The following is a 23,323-nucleotide window of genomic DNA, read 5'->3' as shown; positions in this document are numbered from 1 at the left end:
GAGGTGGACTGGACGTGGACAGACAACGACAGCCGACAACGGACCAGATGTAGCCGACCGGAGAAAATTAAGACCTGTCACCTTGGGAATAGTACTTTTTAGAGTGAAGTTTTCTTTTATTATATATTTTACTATAGTTTTGTCTGATAATTTATATTATGAATTATTGCTTCATTCATTTATATCAAACGATGTTGGTGCTCTTTCCTGGTGTCAGTCAATTTAACTTGCCAAAGTGACGTCACCTTAAGTTATGGCGAGTAAATATGTGAGTATTGACGATGATCTTTTGTAAGTCAAATGTATAGTTTTAATGACTCGTAGATGTAGTTGTGATTTGAAAGGTAAAGTTGATTGTACCTTTAGTATATTTGTTTCTATCTCATAATGACTGAAGTTATTTGGCAAATGCTAAACTATTTGAGATGTTTTCATCTTAGATTAGTAACAAGCTCTTTGGTGCAATCACGATGTGATGACCTTGAAGAATGCTGCCTAATTCTTTCAATTTGACTGAAGATAACATATTTTCAGCATAACCACCAAATAAACTCGGTTAGGTTTTTAATTGGTTTCTTAAATTTTACAAAACATGACATATCTCATTCATTAAATTATACAAATTTATCCATTTACACAGGTATGGCACAATGGTCATCAGGATCTGGTGTGTCTAGCTATCTAAATTCATGTCCTCAAAATCTAGGTCATTGCCAAATAAGTTAAAGTGAAATCATAGTGAAATGTTGTATAATTTGTTTATTAAAGTTAAGTATTGTTGGATCTAACTTATTGTTCTAATTACACTCCAGTTAGTTGAGATTTAAGTTAAAATACAAGTAAACTTAGGCCTAATCATTTTTGAAAGTCATTTTGTGAATAAGTGAATTCTCTCAAATTCTTAAACATATCTTTATTGCCAAACCCAATTTAACATAGCCTATTGCATGGCATCTGTCCTAAATAGTCTTTTTAACACATTCTCACCCACAGTAAAAATTGTACCTAATGTATGACAAACAATTTAAATATATTTGTCTCTCTGTTCTCAAAACTCTTCAGGGAGTTTTTTTTTTTACTTTACTCCGGATTGAGAGGGCAGGCTTAAGGCTGCTCGGCATTTGTTTTAAGCCAACCTGTACAGTTCTCAGCCCTGTGTAGGACATGATGAGTGTAAGTTATCCTCACCTTGCATTAGGCATTTAAATTATTTAGAAGACATCACAGCTTCCGACATATATACAGCAAAGAAAGTGTTTAAGTAGACTCAACTCCCTGTGGCCTTACAACACTCTCGCCTCTAGTTTAGCCACTATTCTGACGTTGTCAAGGTTATTCCTCCAACTGAGCCCCTGGTAAAGGGTGATGTCAAGAAATTGACAACAAATTAAGTTAACTTGATCAAACAACTTTTTCCTACTGTTCTGTTGTGTTATTTATATTAGTACTGTTAATCAATTATGACTCTTGGTCACTTGATTCACCGAGCCTGTAAAAACATAGGCCTAGGCCTAACTTAATTATTTTGTATGAGTTTATCTTCAAATTTAAGTTTATTCTTTAAGAAATTGAACACATGACTTTTACATCTTAAGGTTTTGATTTCTAAATTTGAAAGATTGTTTGCAACTAGGGGTGTCAATCCCGAATCCTGGGATCCCGGTCAATTTTTGATACCTAATGTGATTAATGGGATTGCAAAACCTATGTTTATATATATAGGCCTATTTGTGAATTTGAGGAGTTTTAGTTATCATCAAACTCAATAGGCGAACGTAGTGTAAATATATTATGTTTCATGTTTTAGACGAATTGGGCTGCTCTTTAGTAGGGCCTATCTGTACTACACTCATTCGGATGAATATATCGATTATTTCATTCGACATATCAAGTTTGGTAAGTTAGGTCAACCTAACCTAACTAACCGAATGAAATAATCAGTCATAGGCTATATCGATATTTTTCATTCGAATGAGTGTAGGACAGATATTAAAGTGCAGCCACAAATTGTCATTACAGTAGTTAGAAGTTAAATTTGAATACGCCTATAGGTTATGTTGAGTTTTACTTTTGTCATTTAACGCAATTGATGTAGTAAACATAACATGGCAATTGGTAATTAATATTATTATATAAGTACTAGCTGACCCGGCGAACTTCGTATCGCCTAAGTTATAGGTTTCCCCTAAGACAGACCGATGGAAAGAAAGTACCGTTACGTTTAATTTTCAAGATGATCTCGTTCGCATCGCTCAATCACGTCCTGGTTGAAGTTCGTTCGCTACGCTCACTCACCTTTGGGTTGGAGCTCGTTCGCTACGCTCACTCACCTTTAGGTTGGAGCTCGTTCGCTGCGCTCACTTGCCTTCAGGTTAGCTCGTTCGCTACGCTAACTCGCCTCCAGGTAGAAGTTCGTTCGTTACGCTCACTCACCTTTGGGTTGGAGCTCGTTCGCTACGCTCACTCACCTTTAGGTTGGAGCTTGTTCGCTGCGCTCACTTGCCTTCAGGTTAGCTCGTTCGCTACGCTAACTCGCCTCCAGGTTGAAGTTCGTTAGCTACGCTCACTCACCTTTTGGTTGCAAATTAGCTGTTGTCATAAATGTAAAAGAAATAATAGTGCTGCACCCTGTTGGTAATCCTTGTAACTTTAATGCTACAGTATTGAACATCATAGAACAGAACCAACTTGTTTAATTGAAACAGCTGTTAAGATTCATTAATTCCATTTCTCATAAGGTTAACATGGGAAACTCCAGAGCCACTGGGGCGGAGCCCTTTTAAGAATTTCGAAACGGGAAATAGTTTACGTCCGATTCGCATACCTACAGAATTTACACACCAAATTTCATAACGATCGGTGAAGTCGTTCCGGAGGAGTTTGCAGACAAACACTGTGACACGAGAATTTTATATATTAGATTATTTTCTTTGTTGTTATTAAAGGCCTAACAATTAACTACCCACACACACACACCATTATTAACATTGCTTATTTATGGTCTACTAGCAGTTACCCGGCGCTTGTTGCTGCGCTTAACAACTAGGCCTATTATTTGAAATAGTAAGTTGTTCCGTACAATTAATAATGAAAATGTATACCAATAACAAAAATAGAATATTTATTTTACTTAATTGTAAGTGGAGAAACAATGTTTTTTTGTTTTTTCATTGGGTGTAGGTCTATAAATATATAACTTTTTAGGTGTAAGTTACCCTTTTATGTTTACATCTTAATAGTGGAGAATTTAAACGTTGTTGAGTGCACAGGTGTGCTGCAATTGGGGCTTAATATATTTAGACTTATCCAAAAGTAAAATAGTTTTCTGTGCTGCATTCTGTGGAAACAGTGTGGCACTATTTCTAATCATGACTATACAGATGTTGTGATTATTAACACCTACAAAACAGTTCCTTGGTGAAAGTGAACATCTGTGTTTAAACTGTATTTATTTGTAAACATTGTAGTTCCAAACATCTGACATTAGACACCTTAAAACCCTCTGGGGCGGAGCCCTTTTGACGGATCTGCACCAAACTTTACACAAACCATCCTTGAATAATGCTTAATAATGCTTGAATCTTTCATTACAATCTTTCAAGCAGTTTCAGAGTCCATAAGGTACATACATACATAGTTCCTCTTTTATAGATATAGATAACTTTATCTTTTATTGCATTTTAAGTGTAGTTATTAAATGTTTTACAATTCTAAATTAGGCTAAGTTTTTCACATAGGCTACCCTATTTAAGCAGATGGTTTATTGTTTGTACAGTACCTTTGAATCTCCCATTTAAAATTATATCACTCATTATCAGTTTATTTAATAATAAGCGATCACAAGAGAATCTTGTAACAATTTATACGTTGCAAAATTAATTTCCCCAGTGGTCCCCAAACAAACGCCCGTCCCCCACTAGAGTAGGTAAGTTTTTTTCTGGTTTCGCTTATCCAAAATGTTGCATAGCAAACCATCTCTAGGATTGAGTTTACCCTAAAAACGCTTACTACCTGTACTATCTGTAACTTTTCACCCAAAAGTTTTGAAGTAGGTACCTTGTACACATGTTGACCTAGCATTGTTTTAGTGCATGGAGCCTCTCAGTGCAGAGCCGCATGCAGAGGAAGAGCCTGCCCACCATGCTCGACGGCCAATGAATGCCTTCCTTATATTCTGCAAGCGGCACCGTGCCGTCGTGCGACAGAAGTATCCACACTTAGAGAACCGGTCCGTCACCAAGATACTAGGGGAGTGGTGGGCAAACATCGAACCCACTGAGAAGGCTTCGTATACAGAGCTCGCTAAACAGGTCAGCTGCCTAACTTAGTTCTTTTCATTACTTTGTAATTTATAAAAAGTAAAACCACAAGGTGGTGGATAACTGAGATTTTTGGTTTAAAGAGAGGCGGAATATGAAGGTGGTTCCACTGCTGTTGATGCAAATTTTGCTGAAAAGGCACAGAGAAGTAAGGTACAGATGAAACATTCAATGGTACAGTCTAACCTTGATATAACGAACCTCGATATAACAAATTCCTTGATATAACGAATTTTTTTTAATCCCCTAGAACTCTCCATAAGACACAATGTATATTTTACCTCTACATAACGAACAAACCATAACAACGACCTTGATTTAACAAATTTTTCGTGATTTCGCTAAAATAAGACACCTCAATATAACGAATTTATCATTGTCAGAACCTCTACATTGCGAATTTAACCTCTGCATAATGAATTGTCTACGTCTTTCCCTCGATATAACAAATCCCTCACCCAATTATTGTTTTGAGAATACTTATCTGTTCTTTATCAAATGAAATGGAAAGGTTACGCCATCGCTTGCGCTAACATTCGTCTGCTCCGTTTTACATCTTTGTCTGCTGTCGCTGCACACGCTATGTTGCATTGCAACTGAGAACTGAACTGATTTCATTCACTGAGGACTGATGACGACGTAATGTTTAGTAAGCTGTGATTGGGCGATATGGGATAGCTATGGTGAATTGTACAATTTTTGGATAAAGAGAAAACTAAGAAAGAATATAAAAACAAAACCAAAGAGAAAGAATAGCAACATCGTTATCTTAACATTCCTTTTACGAGTGTTTTTATTATCCTTAAGTTGGCTATGATTATACACTTTTATAATGACTTATCTAATAATTTATTGTTTTCAATATGATTTGTTTCAACTAGCAACACCAATGCTATAGTTAATGATTATTATTGACATTCCTCTGTTGTGATAAATCAGTACTGTACTGTAAGTAGCCTACCGGCCTATCACGAGCAGTAGCTTACAAAACTTTCTTCTGTTTTGTTTTGTTCTTTACATGGTTTATGACTACGCAATACAGTGTTTGGCTAGGTTTTAGGAGGGTTAGAACAAGCTGTGATATTAAACTTACAGTTACAGTTTTTAACCTGTACCAAGGTCAATGCCATTGTCATGATTGTGCAATATTCAAGATCCCTCCCCTTTATTTTTCCGGATAATTTAGGTTCTACTGTACAATGTAAACACAGTACTGTAAAGTATTGTAGCGTAGCCTATGCTACTTTAATTGTATTTTAATGATCTCAAATCGCGACCTATATTGACCGACGCTGGTTCTGAACCTCGACTTAGCGAAATTCCTGCAAACCTAACCTAATTTTGTTTTAACAAAATCCTTGATATAACGAATATTCAGTTCGGTCCCTTCAGATTCGTTATACTGAGGTTGGACTGTACTCTTGGGTGGTGTCTAGCACTAGTCGCTGGTTCCTAGAACAAAGTCCTACATCACCCCCCTCGTTAATGTTCGGTTTAGGAAGGCCCTGTGCTAGAGGAATTTCCACACAGCGCTTGCTGCTCTGGCTGGCATTTTCTTGGTCGTCATAAGTATAAATCCAGCACATCATACTAGAGCTGGAAGCGCACGGTCGTCCCATTAGCGAGTTTCCTCTGTATCTTACTTCTCTGTGGTAGGCTAAAGGTTAATTTTCCGTTGCCTTTCTAACCAGTTTTTTTTTATTTATTAAAAAATAAAGCGTTTTTGAAAGGGAAGGTTTTTTTCTGGGAGCAAGATTGCTTACTATATGAATGAATAAACTTTTCCTATAGTGTAGAAATATATGTTAACATTAGCCTTGCAACTTTTTATCTTTACCTCCACCACTTAGCTCCAAACCTGAGTAAATATGTTTTAAGGCGGTATTTGAAAATTAACCAGCTCTACCCTTTAATGTCACTTCACAATAAATTTTATACAATATATTTGTTGGTAGCCTATTGCCAGTTTTTTTCTGCCATTATTACCAACGTATGATGTTTCTAAAGTAATAATTTTAAAATTTAAACATTGTTTTCATAAAGAACATTGTTTGTTGTTTCTAAACTAATATTTAGGCTACTATCCAGAAAGAATTGCAATGTGAATAAAACTAATATTTGTTGACTGTAAAATGAAAATCATTAGGCCTATTGAATTGTTGGAATGATTTTTACAAAAATTCTTGCCATCAAGACTGAAAAAAATGTATTTAAAGGTTAACATAAGTAATAAACTAAACAGACTGAAAACAAACAAAATTCACCCTTACATTTATGTCTTTTTCATTTTAGATATTTAATATTTACATATTGTTAAAGATGTAGGCCTACACTATTTAATGCACCCTGTACTTTTTACAGTACAAAGAAGCATTTCTTAAGGCGAATCCGGATTTCAAGTGGTACAAATTACCGGCTCCACCTCTTCGCACATTGATGACTCGGCCGACCAATCAGAAGCTGCCGAAGTTGAGTTGCGAGCTTTCTTGTGGCCCTATCACTCCTGGTAAACTTGCAGGTATAGGATTTGGTTTATCATATTCATATTTCATCAAAGTAGTCGGACGTTACTTAGCAAACATAGTTAAGTACAATTAATTGTTTGTAATGGAATAAATAGAAATTAGCTTAAGTTAATGTCAAGGAAGTAATAATAATACAGTGTCATAATCAGGAATTCAGCCTACTTGTATGAAATAAGATTTAATACATTTACGTTACCTGTGGGTGAATTTTACTTTCCATTTGCAAAAATTCAATGTAGGGTATTCAAAAAATTGTCTCCTAGGCTGCAAATATTCCAGAGGCAGTTTCCAGGCTGGATTATTTCTTAGTAGTCTATAAATGCAACATCAAATGAAATAAATTTAAATTTCTAGGTAAAATCATAGGGAAGGATAGGCCGATAGGCCTAAACAATTTTATCTTAATTAAAATATCTACTATGTGGAAAATTAAAAGCAGAGTCTACTACCACCAATAGTAATAAAAAATCATAATTAGGCTGTTGTTTAAAAAATGATGACCTAAAATTTAATAGTAGCCTATAGTTTATATCAGCTCATAAAGACTTTCAAGGGCAACTTTCTGCCATTGTAATCATTACTACATATTGTTGCTAATTTAAATGTGGTTATGTGGTAGTTTATGTATTTAAAAATATAAGTAGGCTTTAACTCAATTTTAGGTGCTTAACTAATTTTCTAAGTTATTAGTTGTGAATTTGACTTTTTTAAATCTTTGAACTAAACATTTCACACCCCAATTTTTATGTATGGGAAAAATGAGGCAAAAATCCTACTACTTCTGAGAGAATTTGCCGCTGATTTAAGTTTTAAAATTCATAAAATCAATAAGTACTGTGTAAATTGGTGATGTATTTAATGCTGTAAATGTGCGCCAGAAGCACTTTAGGTAGTTTAGCACATGTCCAGAGTCAAATTAATGTCATGGTTAGAGCTAATTTCACTCTGCATACATTTCCGAAAGAGAGAGTTGGCCTTTGAAAGTCAGCTAGGCTTCGGAAAGACACCTTTTTAATAAGCATAGCATATTTTCAAATAGGCCTACTGCTGTAAACTAAGCAGTCTTTTTCTTTTAGCATAAATTAATTTTTACTCATCTGGTATTTAGCAAATTTCCCATATAGGGGAAAAAAACACGAAAAAATATATTCACCTCCAATTTTGAAATTTTGCCTGAAATATTGAAAGGTAGATTCTTAATTTTTTTCTTTTCCTCATTTACTTCATTAGGTTGATTTAGGTTTATTTCAAATCAAATTTTTGGATCAAGAATTATCTCGTTGTTTGAAAAACATTATTTAACACAAATTAACTTAGGCCTTAGAATCCAATTTTATTGACTGTGTGAGCACAAATCGATGTTGGTTTAAGGTTGATTCACACACATCAGTTACGGCACAATGCAGTCTAGTCACTTCAGGCACGTCACAGTTAACAAAAATATTCTTTAATGGATTTTCTATAGCGCTATCTACACTCATCCGTTGCAGTCCCGTCAGTCACTCTGCTGGCATCCGTCAGTCAATTTCAGATTTCTTTCCAACGATATTTTTTTATTGTTCGGACGCCTAATGGTTATGTTTACATTTTGAGAACTGTTTTAACAATCAACAAGATGGACAATGATACTTTAATTGAATATAGGTTTATAACTTAAAAATTTTCACTGTAAATTACTGTAAATTTTAGAGACGGAAGACTGACTGAAACCAACTGACGGACAATTGACTGAGAAAATGCGGATGCAACTGAGACTGGACTGTGACTGGACTGTAACGGAACTGTGACAACTGATATGTGTGAATCGACCTTTACCATCTATTAGGTTTTTACCTGACGTCACTGATGGTATGTTTCAGATGAGAGCGAAATGGGAGGTTTGTGCAGTTTGTTGTCAGGATCAGCTGTTTCAAGTCATCCCCTCTCCCCTCCCCCACAACATTGTGTTCCAAAACCTCCCAAGAAACGCTACTTGGAGGAAAACTACTTGGATACTGGACAGGTTTGTCAGGTTTTATCCTCCTTTGTTCTGTGGTAGTAAAGTAAGAACTCTTATTGACTTTTCATGATTTAAAGTAAATCTAATGGAAATTAGAATTTAGACTGATTATGGCACAGAACAGACCCGTTTCTTTTTACCCTTGCAAAAATTAAATAATCAGATTCAGAATCCTTTTATTGTTATTTGTGAACATTAAATTGCTTTAGGCAACGTCAAAGAACACAAGAAATGTAATTGTAGTATTCATATCCCAAGAATAAAGACTATGAAAAATTATAAAAATGGATACAACTTATAGTCTATGGAGGAAATTTTAACTTGGTTTGAGTCAAGAAAAAATATTGTTTTCCAAATAGTATAGTAAGCATTTTATTTTACATCTATAAAGCATTGTGTTTCTTATTATTCTAAATTAATGTTAATATTGTTTTGTTTTAGAAGTACGAAGGCTACCAACAGTTATCACTTTACGAAGACCCTAAGTCAAGCAACTCGATAGACGAATATAATCTTCACTCAGATGAAGTCAATCGCATCTGGAACGTTAGGTTTAACAATGTCGAGGAATCTGTTACTTTGGACACAATTGGACAAGGCTTTGAGAGCTCAACTTGCTCTACTTTGTCTGACGTCAGTTGTGACTCAGTGACTCAGGAGTCCTCGGAAGTCATTACCGATACCAAAGAGACCTCAGCGACCAAGTCACCTAGTGACGTTCTGTCAAAATCCGACCAAAGACTTGAAAACTGGAGAAATGCAATGGTTAGAACATCCCAACAGCAAATCATAGATTGTGTTGTCGATCAAATGTGCTTCACCGATGCCAAAATCGGACCTGACTGGGAAAAAAAAGATTTGACGTTCAATTTCGAACCTTTAAACAACAATGTTTACGAATCTTTCAGTCAAAATCAGTCAGAATGCTGTAATCCCTCAGGTACGAGTAGTTTAAACTTGAAGTCTAGTCAGGAAGAGAGTTTCACAGTGTTTTCAAACCAAACCGATACAAACGTTGATGATAACAGTACGCTCGCCGAGAGTGAGTTTATTATTGTAAATAACCAAGAGTGTGTGAACATTGTTACCGAAGAGGGAGTCGACTTAAACAGTAATATTCCGCAAAATGCGATACTTCTCGAGGTGAAGACTGATTCGGTTACTGGAAATTTAGTGTCTGGATTCAGAACTGACGAATATGAGTTCCAAGTGATAGAGAACAGTGAACAAGACACCAGTGAAGTGGATGCCGCGGCTGAGGTTGAAACCATAGAAGTATTTCAGACAAGTGATCTGAATCAACATGTTGAAAAGTGTTCAGAATCAGTCAAAGAACCTGAGTTCCAGGAGCCGAATGAGGTGGATTCAAATGCCAAGCCAGTCCGAGCTTGTAAAGGCGTCAGATATCGGGAGTTCATGTCCTCCAGTCAACTCGGAAAGAGACGAGCTCGGCAGAAACAAAGGTAGTTTTAAAAACCTCTCAAGTTAATATTAATTTTTACCATGTTACTACTCAGTATTAAAAATACTTCATAAAAAAATTCTGAATCAATGTATTAGGCCTAAATTAAATTGTCTAGTTATACTACTTTATTTTCAAAACTTCAGTAAAAATAGATGAGTTCAAATTATGTACACTCATCAAATCCCAGGCTTTTTATGATGGCTGTGAGTCAATGCAACACACGATGTCAGAAATTTGTCTGTACAGTGCTATGCCAATTCAATTAGAATAGGCGAATGACGCCTTTGGAGATGTGCTAGCTGGTTTCTTAACCTTAACAACCATCCAGGTAAGTTCCCATCAAGGTAACCAGCTAGGCTATGCTGACTGTGGGTACGTTGTCAGCTGAGAGAATACTTACTACTTTTACATAGCAGTAAACTACCATCCTGGCTACCAGTGTGGAGGGCTCTGCTGTCCGTATGAACCCTTGAGGATTTCACCAGTAAGCCATCTGTAAGCTATCTGAGCTAGTTAAACTATATCCCTTTTCTAAACATCTCTGTTTTAATTCGATTCTTGTAATCCTAAGCATTTTTTTTAATATTAAAAACACTATGTCTATAGACTAATGAAAATAAAGATGTAATTTTTTAAGATACTCGTTTGAAATTTAATTTGACTGAATTATGGTAACCTTTTTTTTACAGAATGTTTGGTTACCACTACTTGACCCAGAAAAGACCACATACGTACAACTTTAAGCAGGCATTGTCTTCTCCAGCCCACAACAATTTTACAGAAGATATCAGTTCAATGGAAGAAGGATCTAGTCAAAAGCTTGCTGAAAGTGGCCTCAGTCCAAAAAATAAACAAAAGAAGAACTTTTATCAGCTTTTCAATACATCGATGTAAGTTCTTTTAATCTTGGATTGCCAGAATTTATTTATATTATTAATTCTGTAGGCGATTTTTCAAAATTAAAATTGTGAAAGTTTTTCAGATTGCAGAATAATGAGAGAGGGATCAAATTAAAAGGTCTTGGTCCCAGGGGGGTCGGGAAAAATAGCAGATAATGTCCAAATCATAAAAAAAAATATATCCCATTTAAAATGCATTGAGATTGAAAAACGTCTGCTTTGTTTACATTAAACATGTGATTACAAATGTATATAATTTTATTCTTCTTTTATTCTGTTGATAGAGTGCGTGAAGTTTGTTTACGTTGTATTAATTACAGCATACTGTATTGGCTATGTCTTATAATAAGTTCACAATGTCTGAGGGGAAGCGATTCCATCCACTCCACTTCACCCTAACTTTGAAACAACAGCTGACAGCTGACCAGCTGATATAATATATATATTAACGCTAAAAAGTGGGGGGGGGGGGAACACAGCAAACCTTCCCCTTAACTGTGTAAATTTTGTGAACTGGCTATCGTAATGATTTCCGTCTATAATAACTTCCCATGCATGTGTTTTTAAGAATTCTGTGTTTGTATACAACTTAACTACACATTCATTTTGTTACAAACAATAAGCAATTTGACTTTAATATTCTCAAACAAAGTTAAAGCTTTAATTGATTGACTTTCATCGCAATCAACTTTTCTCAAAACTTGTTCCGATTTAATACGTTTCTAATGGAAATATTTTTTCATCTTGACCAAATGGAAAGACGTTCCTAAAACATTTGATTTGTCATACCTACTTTTCAAAATGTTAACATTATTATGTTTACAGGGACAAAGACCAAGCTGATAGTGATGATGTAGACAGTCAGAGGAAGCATTTCAAACCAAAGTAAGTTATTTTAAAAATATTTCATCTATAAAAGAAAATCAAAATTACAAAATTCTATTAGGTAAGAAGCTCTATATGAAAACTGAATAATTGATTTAAATTATCAATAGATTATTACGGCCAACTCTTGCAAAATAACAATTTAAAAATATATTATTCCTTAAATAGAATGTAACATAGAGCACAAGAGGTTAGATTTAAAGAATTTCCGTTGGGGTAGCACAAAACATTTTACACTGTATAAGAAGTTAGAATGTTTAACTGTTGCTGACAGAATTTTCATCCAAGGAAGGTTTGAAGAAAGATGAGTTTGTTCCTTAAACACCGTGACAGAAGTTAATCTATTTATTTTGAATTTCAGCGATTTCAACCTCGAAGAGCGGATAGAAGCACTTCCACCATTGAGTTTGGAAGATTTTCAGCTGAAGAAACGATCGAGGAAAAAAAGGAATTCGTCGAGCAGTCCGGTGAACTTTTGCAGATCTCTGGAGGACAATGGTGAACATACAAATTTTGGACAGTACTCAAGAGGCTCGACTGAACCGAGTTTTAAGAAAGATACCCATTGTTCTCCTTCCCAAGTGGGAAAGACTGAATCCGAGGGTTCGGATGGAACGATATTGCTAAGTGAAAATCCACCGCAGTCCTCTCACCAGAGCGTCAGACCTCTGAATATTTCATCAAGAGTTTGCGAGGTGAACTGCTTTCCTGAGAACAAACATGAAATGTTTTGTAAAACCGGAAGTAAGGTGTCCGCTCCAAACTCATATTCTTACCACCAGCCAATTAGACAAGACGAGACTTCGTCAGCCGATGCAACAGGTAAGATTTATGTGTAGATGACTCACTGTTCTCATTGTTTACAATTTGAGGTATTTTTTTCACTGCAACATTTTTTTTAAGATACAAAGTAATACAGACTTAGCAGAAGCAAGAAAACTTGAGTTAGTCTTAAGTTTGTGTTTAAAAATTATTTACCGTTGATTGTTGGTGATTAGATATTCAATAGACAATAGACAATTAATCTTTATTTACACATTCATTAAGAATAGTAGTAGCGTCAATTTACAATTTTTTTTTTTTTAAATGTGTGGTTGAGGTGTTGTTTAGTCAAAGACCTGTTGATGGTATTCTTTTAAGGAATAGAAAGGTCGATTGATGAGCCATTGATGCAAAGCCGGTTTGAGTTCATCTTCTGACTTGCTTCTTAGATCTGGAGGTAGCCTGTTGTAGATTTTCATTCCTGCGTATGAAGGTTTCTTTTCAAATTGTGCCGAGCGATGTTGTGGAAGGTTTTACTGCATGGTGTTTCTCAGGTTGTGTTGGTGCATTTCGCCACGCCTTGTAGGGTTATTTCTTACTGCAAATAACACAACTTCCTGGATGTAGAGTGCTACAAGGGTAAGTACTTTGAAAAACCTGAATGCTTCCCTGCAGCTGTCGAGTCTGTGGAGTCCTGCAGTTATTCTGACTGCCTTTTTTTGTTTTCTGAGAACTCTTTGCATGTTAGTGGCAGAGGTTCCACCCCATGCTACAAGTCCATATCTCATATGCGACTCGAAAAGTGCAAAGTATGCTACTTTTGTTGTCATGTCATCTGATGAATTTTTTATATGTTTAAGAGCATAGATGGTTGAACTTAATTTTTTACATATATTGTCCACATGAGGGGTCCAGGTTAAATTCTTGTCGAGTGTGGTGCCCAAAAACTTAGCTTCATCTTCCACTTCTACATCTGGGAGTCGTGGCACTTTATGAGATTTACGGCCAAAAGCTATTTGAGTTGTTTTAGACGTGTTTACTGCGAGATCATTGTTATAGCAGTATTGGTAAGCCATACTGAGTGACACATAGGATTTTACTTCTAGATTTTCAGCTAGTGGTTCATTAAACACTAAGGTTGTGTCATCAGCATACATAAGAGTAAGGCAGGCGTCTCCTATTTGTTGCGGCAAATCGTTGGTAAAAAGAATAAACAGTACCGGACCCATAACTGACCCTTGGGGAACTCCTCGATTTATTGGTTGAAAATTTGATCTTGCTTTTCTTATTAGGCTGTTATCTCTGTGCCTTAGTTCTACAAACTGACTCCTGTCTGTAAGGTAGCTTTGAAACCATTCTCTTACTATCCCTGATACCTCCAGGGAATCCAGCTTTTTAATGATTAGCTGGTGGTCAAGGCAGTCTTTAATGCCTTACTGAAATCAAGAAAGATTCCTGTTGTTAGATTTCCTTCATCTAGGCTGTCAATCTGGGACTCAACCATCTGAATTATTGCTGTTGTTGTGGATTTCCCTTTTGTAAATCCATGTTGCAGGTTGTTTAGTAGGTTGTGATTTGTGCAGTGGTCTAAAAGTCTTTTTAAAACAACTTTTTCATATATTTTGGAGAAGGTGGAAACGAGGGAAATTGGTCTGTAGTTGCTTGCTTCTAATGTGCTACCTTTTTTAAATTTCGGGTATACTTTAGTTATTTTAAGTAGTGAAGGAAAGATGCCTTGTTTTAGGGACTTATTTATTAAATCAGCCAATGGTAGTGCTAGTTCATTGCAGCAATGCTTAAGTATTTTTGACGAGATTTCATCAATTCCAGACGAGTTTTTTGCTTTAAGTTCAGTTGTTTTAAACATGTCAGCTAGCTGCAAGGAACACGTTGAGCATTTGAAAAGTTTTCTATTTTTACACAAAGTAGGGATCACAATGAAACTAATGATTTACCACATATCAGTTACACCAGTATTTAAATAACCATCAAAACACTAGGCCTACTGTGTGAGTATATCTATATTACACAATATTTCAACTGTTAAATTGATTGACGGGACAGGCACACTATAGGTCTAGGCTCATCAACCATAGGCCACTGTGCAATCCACTTTTAGTGTACCCAATTTCATTGTATATTTCTCAATTTTAGCTCACCTGGATACTTTTATTAATCCGAAAAATTTATCCATGTACAGTTAGATCATACGATATGATGTTATTTGGTCGTTGGCCCTTTGGTTGTCCCATCACCCGACACTCTGTACTGTACCTCCAGTCGTCGTCCTACCTCACGTCGTCCTAACACGGTTTTCCTTATGTGTTTCATTTGAGTACCCGCCAAATTCATGAGTTTTTATAATTATGAATTTGGTTGAAACATTCCTACTATGTATGGTGCTTTAATGTTAAAACTTGTTTCAGTGCCTCAGACAGCCAAGAAAGTAAGTGACAGTGTTGTGGGGAGTCGTAAACGTAAAGCCCCCAAACAGAACATCACACGCCTAGAACCTGGCTCCAATAAAAAAGGTAAACCCTTATGCACATTCTCTTTGCTTAAATATTTCTAATATCTACAACAATAATCTATAATCTATTGAACCTTTTGTTAGCCTTATAGTTTGCATTTTACCTGCTTCTTATTTAGGCTGTTAAGTGAATGATGACTGTAAGGTCTGTTTTAATATATCTGTAAAGGGTTTTTTCTAAGGCATAACCTGATGAACAAATGATCAAGTTATTCTTATACCTTTTTGTCAGATCCGCTCAAGCTCTCGGCTTTTGTATGCCTATAGGCACCTTGATTGAACATCCAAATTGCAGTATTTATAGTTAATATTTTGTTTAGTATCTATTTAAAACTAAAACTATTTTTTTTACCACCACCTAAGCGCTAGCTCAAAATATTCATCACATTGTTGAACTAATTTGTACTTGTCAAAATCTGTTATAGACACGTCCGTAGTGGAGATGACGGTGTTGAGTCATATGGGGCTAGCGACACTGGCCGACGTGGCGACCACTCATCAACGCAGACTGTGGACCAATCAGTATTGAGTATCTTAGTGTAGTTTAGTCTCTGCTGCTGGTACTGACAGAAATATTATATTAGTACAAATCAGTCAAAACTATTGATTATTTTAGTTTTGTGATTATATCAAGCCGTACTTACATTAGTGTGTTCACGATTAAATCAGGCTTAAAAGCGAGTTGGAATTGAAAGTAAAGTAATTTTTGTTATGTTATTTAATAGCTACATAGAGCATATATGTAGATGAATCAATAGATTGAATACAGTTTATAGAGTTAAATACCGATTAATTATCCTATTAGCGTAATATTGTAATTAATTGTGAATTATTGTCTACTCATGAATTCAGTAAAATTATTTTTTCTTACTCATAAATGTGAACAATTGAGTTAACGAAATAATTGTGGTTTTGTTTCCGTGTGTAAAAATGGGGTTATTAAATATTGGTTCTGTTTTATTTTTAAAGTATATTATGTTATACTTAATGTCAAACTCCAGCTAAAAGCAATTTTATATCAGATCATTTGTTAAGTTCCTTGAAAAGTTTGTATATTATGTGTTTGAAATTAAGTATTCGTATATTAATGATTCAAATAGTGCTTCACAGCAAATACAGTCTGATTTTTTGTTTTACTCGAGTGTTGTTGATTTTATATTATTAATGTTATAATTGTTCTACCATGTTAAACTTTTGATTTTATCGTTTACTTTTGTCAATATTTTTCACTAGATGATAAATAATCTCTCAATTACTATTGGGTTTATGTTTTGTCATATTTTGTTCAATCTCGATTAACAAACGTTACCAAAAGTGGTGCTTAGTTTGACAAGTTTGCGTTAATTGTTTTTGTTTGTAATTTTTTTGAATTATATTGTTCAGTTATTGTTAAAATATATATAAAATATAGTAAAAATACTGTTATTGTACGACTGATTTAGCATATCGGTGATACCAGTTTCTATCATTAAATAAATATTATATAACGTTAAAAATAACACACTAGTTTGCTTAAAGGTTTTATAACGCACTATAGATGTATTTTTATACAGACGATCAATGCCTAATACTTGTAAGGTAGGCTAGTCACGGATTTGATCTAGTAGGCCTAGTGTAACACTATGTGATCTGTAACAAGAGATAATAAATAGAATAGGAAAGGTTTGTTGGTAATCTTTTGTATATTTTTGGAAAGGTTATTCATGATGGCTGTGAGAGTTATACAAAGTTTGTGACTTAGTGAAGACGGAGTTTATTTTCGAAGTGGTTTCACGCTGGTGTAACTTGTAATGAAGGGGTTGTGGTGCCTTAAAAATACTTCAAACATTTTCCATCTTTTTACTTTTTACTGTTTGGCCTGCGCAATTTTACTTTGAGAAAGTTTGCTGACTCTTTACTGACCAATTTGTATTCCTAAATTATTGCCTCTTAAACTATTAATGGATCTTTTAATCCTGACAGCTTTACAAACCTCACAGAGAAGCACAGAAATGTAAGGTGCAGAGAAAACATGAATATTAGAATACCGCCCGCTTAAAGCTCTATGTTGTGCCGGAAATATACTTTTGACGAGCAAGGAAGAGCCAGAGCAGCAAGCACTCTGGCACTCTGGGGAAATTCCTATCGCACAGGTCACAGGGTCTTCCCCCCCTTGAGTGTTGAAGTACACGAGGATGAGAGGTCTTAGCCCTAGTGACTAGTGATAGACACAACCTAAGTGTAACATTGAATGTTTCCTCTGAACCTTACTTCTCTGTGCTGACCATCACTTGCCCAGCCTTCTATCATACCTCCTAACCCAATGAGTATGGTCCTTGACTATGGATAGAGCTAGACATTTCATTCCCTCGTTTAAGTTGTTGTCAGTTTTAGAATAAAAATGAACTTAACACTGTCAGGTTCTAAAGAATTGATTTTTGTCAAAGGTGCTGAATCAATCTCATAGCATATGACCAAATAACTAAGGGAGGAAATAGAATTATGTGAGTGGCTCATTGAACTGTTCTAGAATAAAAAGTTAACTACGACTGGTCCTTATAGACGGGATGTCTACTTCAATATTCAGAAGTCAAATATGGTATACCCACCATCCAGCCTCTCCGTTTAGGCTTTTCCAGGATCGGACGGTAGATATTAATCTCTAATTTCTATGATCTTATAACATCTTACTGCAGGTTTGCTGTGGCGGGGTATTATAATACACAATTCTGTCACCCATTTAATTGAATTTAATTCGGTTAATTGAACCAGGAATTGTTGCTTTTTCCATGATAGAATCAAGATCTGAGATTTGTATTTAGGATGAGTATCTGTAGCAGTACTTTTGTTTGTATCAAGTTTTATTAACTAAATACAATTTTTACGCAAATTAGAACATAATCAAAATCTTACTTTCATTTAAAACTTTAGTTGTAGTTACAATGACAATGCTACTATTGTACTATTAATTCAAATCAAGATGTTGTATTTTAATTTCTTTTACAAGAAAAAATTTGGAAATTAATACATCCAAATATATGTATGGTCGATAAAAAAATAAAACTTACTAATACCTATTAATAAAACGTGCCTTACAACTTTCTGATAATACATAAATAATAATGATGATGACATCTCCGTTGAACTTATGTAACGAAAACTAATATTTGGTTGTCTAATAATGTTGATAATGATATGTCGTCCCAAAATTCACTATTCAAAATAAAATGTTATAAAGGCTTAAACGAGTGTGTTACTTAAAATCTATTTTTGGAATAATTATAAAAATATATATCTTGGTGAGATTTCCTCTCCCCGCCTTTTTCATCTTTTTCCCATAGACTTCAAACGTATTCGTCATGAATAAAATTGATTCTTGGAAATAGGAAATTTCACTTCAAGCAGAAAACCTACTCTTGTATATCAATTAAATAGGCCTATCATAAAAAATATAAAATCATGTGAACTAGGAAATAAAAAAGTTGAAAACTGCCTAACCTACACTTATTTTAGAACTACTTTTCTTTTCTTTTTATACCACTAACTTGTTACTTAGTTGCTGAAGTTATTCACCAAGTTATTCATGTGGCCGCTTTACTACTCAATATGTATAAAAATACATTTAATCTGAAAATAAATTTTAGAGGTTTGATGTAAGGTTGTGCTTTTGTGAAGATTTTGTTATGATACGTAAATTTTTGGAGGTAGAAAGATAAATAAAATACCTCACTCATATCTCTGTTTGACTTTTTAAACAGATCAAAGTCATTAACTTCAGCAGACATTGCTGTAGTATACCAAGATATTTGGGCTTCTATCCAAATATCTCATTTAGCACATTTACCAATTCCAAAGTTTAATGTTGTTGTAAATACTATTTTATTCTAATCAAAAAGTTATCGCTGAGGAAAAAGTTTAAGTTGAGTTACCGAGGCTTCGTATTTTCACTGGCTTAAGAGTTTTAATTGTTGGTTTTGTATATATTTTTTGTGTCATTTTAGCTATGTGGTTTATTGACTGTTTGTATTTAATAGATTTTTCTGTGGTCCTGGCTAGGATATAAGTGGTGGAGTTTGTTCAAGCATTGGGTAGATAAATTTTACAACAGTGCAACTCATAATTTGAACACGGTTTTGATTTGACTTTTAAAGCAGTTCATAAGTCATACAAAAAACAAAAAAATCTTCTGAATAAAGACATTCTGAATGTTCACTTACATTCAGTTCATTCATTCAGAAGTTTTAGGATTCTGAAGCTAATGGCACAATATTCATCCAAATTAGAATTAATCGTTTTAAAATAACACTCTGTGACTGGCTAATTGTCGATGTAAATCGCCGATCGTTAGTGGTGTGCCGATGTGTGTGTGCTAAAGAGGCACTTTATTGAAATTTTGGCAAAAAAGATAAAGTCTGGAATTGGTGGTAAATATTACTGTAATGCAGATCTTTTTGCCTCTCGCGTATTTATTGTTCAATAAAAGACTCCCCATTACACAACAAACCAACTATCCACATATTCACTCACTTGTATCGTAACCGAGGGCTTGAGTTGCATGATTGTTGGTAAAGATGTTATTGACAAGACATGTCTGTGTTTCTTCCTATCAAATCTGTTACTCTTGATATTGGATTGGTGTATTAGCTGTTTTGGCTATGTGCTGTTCACCAGTTTCCTTGGTATCTTGTGTGATTCGTCATTATCGAAGGATCTGGTTGTTTAATAGTAGAACATGTACTAATAAGGTTAAGGATAAAGTTATTCCAGTAAATTTATCATCTAGTGTTACTATGTCTAGGCCTAGCTAACATATTTGTAGGCAGGATTTGCACAAACAATTCTATGATTTTTGGTAATTAGGACAAAGTGTGCCTGGATGCAGACTAACTTTTATACTTTTGTAAGCAAAAAAAAGGTCTTTAACTGTCAAATTTTCATAAATTCTGCATATTTTATATTAATAAGTATATGTATTGTTTGGAGTAATAATCATTTTAGCAATAGTTTGATAGGTGCAATATCAAATTATTTGTCTATTTTTCAACTTGCTTTTGCTTCATTTTTTTCCTTAAATCAAAGATAATGTAAATTTATGTTTTTTTTTAATTTACTTGATTAGCTAGTTTTTTCCTCTTTGTTGGTGGCTTTGTCTTTCTAGAGACGCTATCCATATACATTTTCCTATTGATCTTCAATGTTATTTGTACCAGCACCAAATATATTTATTATTATTTTGTTTAAGTATAATGTTGTATTTTCAATAAATAAGTTGTTTGGATTTTATGCGTTTCAATATTGAATATACAACTATAATTTATTTATTTATTTATTTCCTCTCAACGGTTACACCATTTTACAGAAAATACATGATATGTTAACATGTTGTTTCTAATAGGCCACAAAATACTAAGCAGCAGTAACTCTAACAATAGATAAGAAACTCTTATACAACAATTAACAAGTAATATAACAATAGCAAAAGCATAAAGAGATTTATACGTAATAACAATAATGAATATCAACAATTTTGACTAGATACAAGTGAGTTTAGTGGGTGAGGGTATAATTGACTGGTTCCCTAACCGATTCCCTAACAATCATAATGTACTGTGATGCATGAAGTACATAGCACACTAACTGTAAGACAGGTGCTTTTGATATAGACAGATATAGAATTTGGAAAAAAACCTCCCTAAACCAAATTATTTTGGTATAAAGTTTATTTCATCCAAATAACCATAAGTGCCTATTCTTGGATTGAAACAGTTGCACATTTTCTCTAGGGCCAAAACAAAAAGTCAATCACTTTGCATTACACTACTTTATCTTAAGTTCACATACTTGTTGGTGATTCTCATTATAAGTTGAAGAGGCTATCAAACAAATTCAATGTCACATTGATTGAAGGATTGATGTACCTATGTGCAAAATAACCTGTCAAGTGGAAATGGATGTATAGCCTTACTTTTTCATAGCAAAAAGTAACCAATATTGTTCTGTTGAGATTATTTCGTGTATTCTCAGTTTGAGCAACTGTTCTTTTTCTTAATTAGGTATTACCATTGACTATATAACCACAACCACAAGTTACCATAACCACAAGTTGTGGTTATATAGTCAATGGTATTACTCAGAAATCTGCCTTCCTTCTGACAGTACAGCCATTGACTTTATGGTTTACAGTCAAGGGTACAACCCACCACATTATGAATCAAGAACTTTCAAAAGGAGACGGGTTCCAGTTAACATGGTAAGGTTTTTAGATTTAATTTGTTTATCATCACAATAAACTATATGTAATATTAATTAGGTCTTACAGTTTTGAGTAATACATGTTCAATTTGACTTGTCAATTCAATGGAAAGAAACCGAATTGACCATGTGTACCCTATGGGTGTTTCCGAATTGTATGGACAAATTTGGTGGACTTGTTCCACAAGCAGACAAGCATAAAATACCGTATAAGTATGGGTCTAAAGTGCCTAGATTTCTGTCTGTCGGCCTGTTTGTGATTTTTATAAATTATTTTTATTTCTTGGGCATTTTTCAAGATAGAAATTTCAAAATTGGTATAAGTTAAATATGTATTTTAGTAGGTAATAAGAGCTTACAAAGTTTCGTTCTAATATCTCATGCCTGTTTCAATATGGCGGCTATTTAAAATCTTAATGCCAAATTTCATGAAAACCGTAAATATTATAAGAAAAATGTTTTTCAGATCAAAAAGATAGACAATTTAAATCCAAATCAAACTAGAGGACCCATGCTGCCACGCAGCGTTAAAACAATTATTATATCCGAGAAATAATCAAATTTATAATTTTTGATTGAGTAATACACAGTATCTTGAGCATAACTGATTCAAACGATCTATATCTTAATTAAATCCTATAATTTACTGATAAGTTTGTGTCTAAAACATATAGAAAAACATGAACAATAACGCTATTGATTTTTAACCATATTTTAATTATAAAATAAATCAAATTATGTGTTCTGGTCGTGTAATACTGTATGTAAATATTTTTAGATGATTGATGGTAAATGTGCGTGCATACCTTCAATTCGAGACCCCAATCATGAAAATCGGTCGGGTAGAAGAGCCAAACGAACTCGGCAAAGAAAACCCAAATTTAACTTCCATAAGAAATACATGGGAAGCGAATTTCGTTTACGTATAAGCCGAATGGGATTATAGATAAATATATGCCGATGCGTGATGGCACATCTGTGCGTGCATACCTTCAATTTGAGACTTCAATCGTGAAAATCGGTCTGGTAGAAGAGCCAAACGAACTCGGCAAAGATAAACCAAATCGAGTAATCCTATAGATAATTATATGCCGATGCTTGATGGCAAATCTGTGCGTGCATAAGTTACCTTCAATTTGAGACCTCAATCATGAAAATCGGTCGGGTAGAAGAGCCAAACGAACTCGGAAAATAAAAACCAAATTTTTTAAATTTATAAGATGAGACCTTGTTTTGTTAAAATCAGATGACAAACAACTGAGTTATCAGTTTTCTTCTACATTCGGGTACACAATTTAATAGAACTTCCATATTGTTTATTATTTGTTATTTTACAGAGCAGTATGGTAATGGTTTTTTGAAATAATAACAATAAAAAATAAATGATTTTTGAAAATTGGTAAATGTCTATTGTTTGAATTTTGCATAAGCAATATAATGTCAAAAAGCACATAATTTTATAGGTTTTTTAATTCTTTACTAACTTTTTTTTTGTAATTCAAACTTACTACGTATCTCTTTTAGTTTTTGTGTAAATAACAAAAAACCTAATTTTCCTATATCAAAAGTATGTTATTTGGGTTTGTGCGTTAATACGGTGTAATTCTAATTCCATTCTGGTTTTTTCTATTAACCTGTACATAATTGACGGACATGAACAGCTGTTCTATCATTAGACCTACTTGCTTGATTGTCTGAGCTTTCTGCT

General features: G+C 34.3%; 1 protein-coding gene across 3 annotated transcripts; it reads left to right on the top strand.

Annotated features, from left to right (window-relative positions):
• Window positions 1-21: 21 nt before the first annotated feature.
• On the top strand, window positions 22-20,641 carry LOC128985627 (uncharacterized). Of its 3 annotated transcripts, none has more exons than XM_054405337.1 (10): window positions 22-268; window positions 4,089-4,310; window positions 6,681-6,837; window positions 8,704-8,846; window positions 9,285-10,306; window positions 10,998-11,198; window positions 12,033-12,092; window positions 12,454-12,914; window positions 15,281-15,385; window positions 15,810-20,641. In XM_054405337.1, the coding sequence occupies exons 1-10, from the start codon at window positions 254-256 to the stop codon at window positions 15,911-15,913; spliced, it is 2,490 nt and encodes an 829-aa protein (XP_054261312.1). In that variant the 5' UTR covers window positions 22-253; the 3' UTR covers window positions 15,914-20,641. The 3 variants fall into 3 exon arrangements, with proteins under 3 accessions (XP_054261312.1, XP_054261311.1, XP_054261313.1); XM_054405336.1 differs by lacking the exon at window positions 22-268 and adding an exon at window positions 750-767; XM_054405338.1 differs by lacking the exon at window positions 22-268 and adding an exon at window positions 813-1,173.
• The last annotated feature ends 2,682 nt before the right edge of the window (window positions 20,642-23,323 follow it).

Source organism: Macrosteles quadrilineatus, unplaced genomic scaffold (genome assembly GCF_028750875.1).
Source record: "Macrosteles quadrilineatus isolate MER2022 unplaced genomic scaffold, UCM_ALF_1.0 Scaffold_2__2_contigs__length_208266976, whole genome shotgun sequence".
In the NCBI taxonomy this organism is placed as follows: domain Eukaryota; kingdom Metazoa; phylum Arthropoda; class Insecta; order Hemiptera; family Cicadellidae; genus Macrosteles; species Macrosteles quadrilineatus.
The sequence above is the reverse complement of the archived record's forward strand: the minus strand, read 5'-3'. Positions and strand labels throughout refer to the sequence as shown.

Excerpts from the sequence above, each read along its gene's own strand:
- LOC128985627 (XM_054405337.1), top strand. Across the intron at positions 8,847-9,284 it reads ACTACTTGGATACTGGACAG|AAGTACGAAGGCTACCAACA; the intron begins GTTTGTCAGGTT and ends GTTTTGTTTTAG. Across the intron at positions 12,915-15,280 it reads TTCGTCAGCCGATGCAACAG|TGCCTCAGACAGCCAAGAAA; the intron begins GTAAGATTTATG and ends AACTTGTTTCAG.